This window comes from Pterocles gutturalis, unplaced genomic scaffold, assembly GCF_000699245.1.
Source record: "Pterocles gutturalis isolate BGI_N339 unplaced genomic scaffold, ASM69924v1 scaffold48486, whole genome shotgun sequence".
Lineage (NCBI taxonomy): Eukaryota > Metazoa > Chordata > Aves > Pterocliformes > Pteroclidae > Pterocles > Pterocles gutturalis.
The window spans coordinates 1-6656 of NW_010102268.1; the positions used below are offsets into that span (position 1 = coordinate 1).

General features: G+C 46.2%; 1 protein-coding gene across 1 annotated transcript; it reads left to right on the forward strand.

Annotated features, from left to right (window-relative positions):
- Positions 1–678: 678 nt before the first annotated feature.
- Positions 679–6316, forward strand: KCNJ8 (potassium inwardly-rectifying channel, subfamily J, member 8). The gene is made up of 2 exons (XM_010085629.1): positions 679–1127; positions 5189–6316. Exons 1-2 carry the CDS (start codon positions 763–765, stop codon positions 6087–6089), a joined length of 1266 nt encoding a protein of 421 aa, XP_010083931.1. The 5' UTR covers positions 679–762; the 3' UTR covers positions 6090–6316.
- Positions 6317–6656: the final 340 nt, after the last annotated feature.

Sequence of the window (6656 nt, forward strand, 5' to 3'; positions counted from 1 at the left end):
GGTGGAGGGAGCCGGGGTTTGCGGAGGTTTGTTCTGTCACCCGTTGTGGGGATAAAGTTTGGGAATAAAGGGAGAGTTCCCTCGCCTGGTCCCGGGAAAGAAGGAGAGCTGTGGAGGGGATATGAGACCGCCTGCTCCGTGGAGTCCCGTTCCCTGGGTCCCGCACCTCCAGCTCAGCGCCTGCTTGTGAAGCTTCCAGGGGGCGGGAGATGGGCTTTGGGCAGGGCTGCTGGGCTGGAGCTGTGAGAAATGAGAAAAACGGGCTCTCTGTGGACGCTTAACCTTGGTTCAAACCAGAGAAGGCTGATTCTTCAGCTCCTGAAGGATGCGAGTAACTTAGTGCTTCGTGTTACAGTACCTGCCTGGGCACTGCTACCTCCTGGAGAAACAGCCTGAGGAACTGACCTGTCGTACGTCAGGTTACTTTACACCGAGTTTGCAGGACTGTTTTGCGGACTCCCTTCCCGCAAGGACTGTTAAAATAGCATCTTTCATTTCTGTTATGAGCTGATACCAATTGCTCATATAAAAATGATGGTGTGAAAGAGGGAGGGCACTGTAGAATAAGGAGTCATACGGTGCCATTTAATGCAATGGTTGTTGGTAGGAGGTACCTAATCGGGGCTTCTTGCTGTAGTGCATAGGTGACAAATCTGACCAGGTTCTCTCTTTTTGCAGGGTAGAGTGAGCCCTGCGGAGACGTGCTAGGGGGATAACCCCCCCCATTTCGCCTCTCGCTGAGTGGACTATGGTGGCAGGAAGATGTTGGCTCGGAAGAGTATCATCCCTGAAGAGTATGTGTTGGCACGGATCGCTGCCGAGAACCTGCGCAAGCCGCGCATCCGAGACCGGCCGCGCAAAGCCCGCTTCATCGCCAAGAACGGGGCATGCAACCTGGCACACAAGAACATCCGCGAGCAGGGGCGATTCCTGCAAGACATTTTCACCACCTTGGTGGACCTGAAGTGGCGTCACACACTGGTCATCTTTACTATGTCCTTCCTGTGCAGCTGGCTACTCTTCGCCATGATGTGGTGGCTGGTGGCTTTTGCCCACGGCGACATGGACCCGAGCACAGAAAGCGCTACGAACAGCACCAAGTGGACACCATGTGTGACGTGTGTCAGGTAAAGTATGGCCAGTGGGATGAAGAAAGGGGGGGAATAGAGCTGCCTGCTGTCCTGCCGATACCTAAAATGCAGCTTTTGGGTTACGTGAATCATTGTGTTTCATTGAGACAGTTGAAAAGTGCAGTGTTTTCCTCTAGATTAAACAAATTCAGCAAGCCTTCTGGGCTTGGAAAATACTGTACTGTAGATTTCTTTGATTCCTTACAGGATTTGAAAGAGAGGGAGATCTGCTGCTTTTCATGTGTCTCCACACTCTGGGGATAACATACCTTGCCTGTCGAGATAAGAGCCTGCTACAAGAGTGGGTATGTGTTGTATGTATTGTAATGTTGTCTATGGCAGCAGGAGTGTCCCCAGAGTAGTGTGAGCCACTTGCCACACCAGCAAAAGGTGGCCACCCTGAGAGCGGTGCCTGAGAGGCAGGGTGCTAGTGCAGGTGTCAGGCAGGGCACTGGCTATGGGCATCAGGGAGGGCTAGCAGGGAGAGTGACACTTAGGGCAAAGCTAGATGTCTTTCAAGATGACTTTCATGAGACAGCTAAATACAGAGTGCTTCAAAATACCTTGATGAAGCCATAGACCAACAGTTTGACAGAGGGACAGCTTCCACAGTGTGCATGATGCATCAGACAGTGGAAGCTTAAGGGTCTACTAGATTAAATGTCACCTGTTGAAGTATTTTATTCTCCATCCCTAAAGCCATGACAATGTTCAAGGCACTGATAAGTGTTTGTTAATTGGAGGTGGGGTAAGCAATAAGATCGCTTTGTCATCTCATCAGTAAAATATCTTTTTATAGGACTAGGTTTTTAAGCAGAAAAAATCCCAATTTAATACTGCCAGAGTGCCCCAAATCAAGTGCCTTTGCACATTGCATTACTGTGAGGGACTAGGGGGCTGCAGGGTCTGCTGAGACGTCAGAGTATCTGCTTCCCTTTTTTCCTTTCTCCTGCACATAGTTTTGAGGCACCTCACAAAGTCTGAAGGGATATTGTGTCTGGCTCATAAGGGAGCGGAAATTTCATTCTCCCTTTGTTTTGACACTTTTTTGCTAAATGGGGATTTTCCAAGCTAAAGGAAACAGTGATTTTTCCAAGCTTCATTAGGTTCAGGTTTGGGGCAGGTTGGGGGGGTTGCTGTCTTATTTCTTTTCCAATAACTGGCCACAGGCAGTCTTGGAAATGAGACATCATAGTCCAGCTTGCACTCTCTTGGGTGTCACCCCCAGCATTTCTGGGATTTGTGGGATTTGTCCAACCTGAATTAGCAAGTAGCCACACCCTGCTGGCTCTTCAGGCTCAGCCAGGGGGACATCCCTCCACTTGGTTGGTGGCCCCCCCAGTCTGCCCCACCCCATGGGGCTTCCCATGGGGGTCCTGGGCCACCCCACAGAGCCTGAGCCGGCTGCCGAAGGCTTCCTGCTGCTGTGACAAGGCAGACCCACAGCAGTGGCTCTGCCCCTCGCTCCTTCCCCATTGCCCCCACTGTGGCAGCCCCCGCTGGTGGCTCTTCCAGGAGGGCTGCTAACCTCTGCTGCAAGGAGAGCCTGGAGTAGTGTGGAAAAACAAAGCAAATGAACCAGTGTAACTTTCTGGTTTAGCCCATAGAACACATGTCACTCCCTCATGCAAGTACCTGGAGTGGTTCAGCCAACAGCTGCTTGGGTGTCCATGTCCAAGCCATGGAAAATCTTTTCCCTTCACAGTGAAATACTTCAGCTTGTTAAATCTGGCTGCTGCTTTGGACAAAGTCATGAAAGAGCAGTATGATTGGTGACATTTTTGAGAATGATGAGTTGCTGGATGTTAAATATATTTAATATTGCAATGATATGTATGCAATATAATGGCAAATGTTTTTTAACTTACTTTCCTGAGATTTAGGCCCACATTTATTTCAGGAGGGCTTTCTTGGGTAGGTGCCATCACAATTTTACAGGAAACCTGGTTTTGGAAATCTTAACCAGTGCCTAGAACTTGCACAGCACTTTATTTTTTCGAAGTACTGCAGAAATTTCTGTCTCATAGCTCTTTGCCACAAAAAGCAAACATTTTACAAAGAGGAAAACTGTTCCACAGTTCTAAAGGGAAGGACCTGGGAACAGTGTGATTTTGAGGTTCCGTCTCCTTCTTCACATTGTCAAAATGCTGTACAAACCTGCTGCTTCAGTTACTTCCAGTGTAAAAAAGGAGGATTTTTTTTTTAATTTTTTTTTTTAAGGAGTACTGTTAAGGGAGATCAGAATATTTACTCCAGAGAGCTTTAAATTGAATTAAGCTGAATTACATTTAAACCAAAAGCTGCATTCTGCATGTAACTAAATATTCATGAACATAAGAAATTATTCCATGGGTTCTACTAATTAAGTCCTTCATCCCTGATTTCTTCAGAGTGAAATGCAAAAATAAACACCTCAATACAAGGGAATCTGCCAGAGATTTTACAAAAAAATAGAAAAGGCAAAATAAAGACAACGTTATTTCAAAGATATATCTGCAGAGACTGGATGGTTTTCTGAAAGATGAACTTTCTCATTCTACAGAAAATTATCCCTGAAATTGCCTGTGCTATTTTAATGTCTCTCATGACCCCAGCTTCACTGAAAATACGGTTAGGAAAAAAAAATGTATTTAAAAGCAGCTTAATTGAAAAGCAAACCAAACCCAATGAATGGTTTAGAACCATCTTCCTGGGCAAGACATGTTTTCCATAGGTAAAGCCATGTTGAGCATAGCAGTGCTTCAAACATTGGTGGATTTCACTTTTTTAAAAGGGTTACTATGATATTAGTTCATATGAGACCCAATGTGCTGCAAGTCTACCAGATAAACCCCAAGGTACTGATTTTAGACATAAGATACTTCGGTGAAGGATATATCATAGAATCATAGAATCACAGAATCAATTATGGTTGGAAAAGACCTCAAGGATCATCAAGTCCAACCGTCAACCCACACCACGTAACTCACTAAACCATGTCCCTAAGCACCACATCTACACGTTTCTTGAATACCTCCAGGGATGGTGACTCCACCACTTCCCTGGGCAGCCTGTTCCAATGCCTGATCACTCTTTCAGTGAAGAAATTTTTTCTAATATCCAGCCTAAACCTCCCCTGATGCAACTTGAGGCCATTTCCTCTTGTCCTATCACTTGTTACTTTAGAGAAGAGGCCAGCACCCGCCTCACTACCTGGTTATAAAAGGAAATGTAAGACTCTGGTATATGCAGGGGATATGACATTGTGGACTACTATGAATAATGTGTTTTGGAAAGTTTGTGGGCAACGTCCTCTGATGTCCACCACTATAGCGTATTAGGGCTGTTTAACTTAACCCACACTTCTACAACCCACTTTTGTGTTGAAATTTTCCGGCTAGTCTTGCCGTGGCAGTGAGATAAACCCAAACCGTGGCTCACAGTGTTGTCCTTCTGCCGGGATGTGCAAAGGGGACCGTGGAGGCCACTGGTCTCTCTCTGCAGGTTGATCCTGTGGGCTAAGTTGCAAGGCAAGCAAGGGTTTGGGAAGTGTCATGAATCTGAGAGTGTCCCCTTTCCCTCCAGGAAATCCTGCTAAAGGGGGTCACGATTCAGGTAGTATGAATGAAATGCTGCAATTTTCCCTGTTTCCTTTCCCTGCACAAGCTGGTTGAAGAATCTGAGTGTGCCAGCTGATTGATCACTATTGCCACAACCACTGCTCTCCACCAAGAGCTTCGTGGGATGGAGAAGGTGGAAAGCCCAGGTGTTACACCACTGTCAATTAAAAGAGTGGATAGCATGTATTCCTGAACAGAGGATCCAGTGAGCTTCTCAGGGTCACCTAGTGTTAAAGTTTAAGCTCTGAGGTCTTCCTTGTCACCATCAGATACTGGACTGATTGTACAAAAACAGAGTCACCGAGGATGTAATGCATTTGCCGGTGTTAACAGAAGACTTAAGTGTACCAGGACTTTACAAATAGGTTCTTAAGTCTGTTTCTGGGAAGCAGATGTTAGTAGCTTCTCAGTTTGTGTTCAATGTCCTCAGAGTTAACTTTGTGCAATCTTCTTCTCCAGGTCTTTCACCTCCGCCTTTCTCTTCTCCATTGAAGTTCAGGTGACCATTGGTTTTGGGGGCAGGATGATGACAGAGGAATGTCCCTTGGCCATCACGGTCTTGATTCTGCAGAACATTGTGGGGCTGATAATCAATGCTGTCATGCTGGGCTGCATATTCATGAAAACTGCACAAGCTCACAGGCGGGCTGAGACCTTGATTTTCAGCCGGCAGGCAGTCATTGCAGTTCGAAACGGCAAACTTTGTTTCATGTTTCGAGTGGGAGACCTGAGGAAGAGCATGATCATTAGTGCCTCAGTAAGAATCCAGGTTGTGAAGAAGACTACGACCCCTGAAGGAGAAGTCATACCCATTCACCAAGTAGATATCCCTGTGGATAACCCCATTGAAAGCAACAATATTTTCCTTGTGGCTCCCTTAATCATTTGTCACGTCATAGACAAGCGGAGTCCCCTTTACGATATCTCTGCTGCTGACCTGGCACTCCAGGACCTGGAGCTCATCGTGATACTTGAAGGAGTCGTAGAGACGACTGGCATCACGACACAGGCAAGAACCTCCTACATAGCCGAGGAGATCCTGTGGGGTCACCGCTTTGTGCCCATTGTCACTGAAGAGGAAGGTGTGTACGCAGTCGACTACTCCAAGTTTGGCAATACCGTCAAAGTGGCGGCGCCGCGCTGCAGCGCTCGAGAGCTGGATGAGAAGCCCTCCATTCTCATCCAGACCCTGCAGAAGAGCGAGCTGTCCCACCAAAACTCCCTGCGGAAACGCAACTCCATGAGGAGAAACAACTCCATTCGGAGGAGCAACTCCATGCGAAGAACCAACTCCTCCCTCATTGTGCCAAAAGTGCAGTTTATCACGCCTGAGGGGAGCCAGAGTGCCTCAGAAACGTGATACACGGCTTTGTGTGACAATGGTGGGCTTCGGAAGGAGAGACACCCATGGTGTTTTGTTTAAATTGTCTTTTACATAAGAAAGTGAGAACAGAATGCAGAGAAGAACCGTGCAAGAACTATTTATTCTATTACTTACTGAAAGCACCACCTAATGGCATTAGGAAACACTTTAGCACTTAGTGTATGAATTAATAAAAAATGGCACGTACACTGAAGAAAACACAGTTCACTCATGTAATATAATGTGTATTTATACTTGTTTTAGTGGCATGCTAATTTTTTTAACTGTGTTTTTCCTGTCCTGTCTTTCTTATCTTTTTCTACTGTCACAAAATGTGTTTTTTTCTATGCGAATGGGTTACCCACTTGCAGGCAGAAGTGAGTGCTTTTTCAAAACTGATGCATACAACAGCTCCCACAGATTTTGTGTGGGATGTTTGGATATTGATCTTTTGGGGATTAATTCCCTGCTCTCTTGAAAGGAGTAGCCAAATTCCTCAGTTATTTCACTGAAGAAGAGACAGGATTTTACCTTCAGTTTTCTGGATCTTTTCTTTCCATTGGT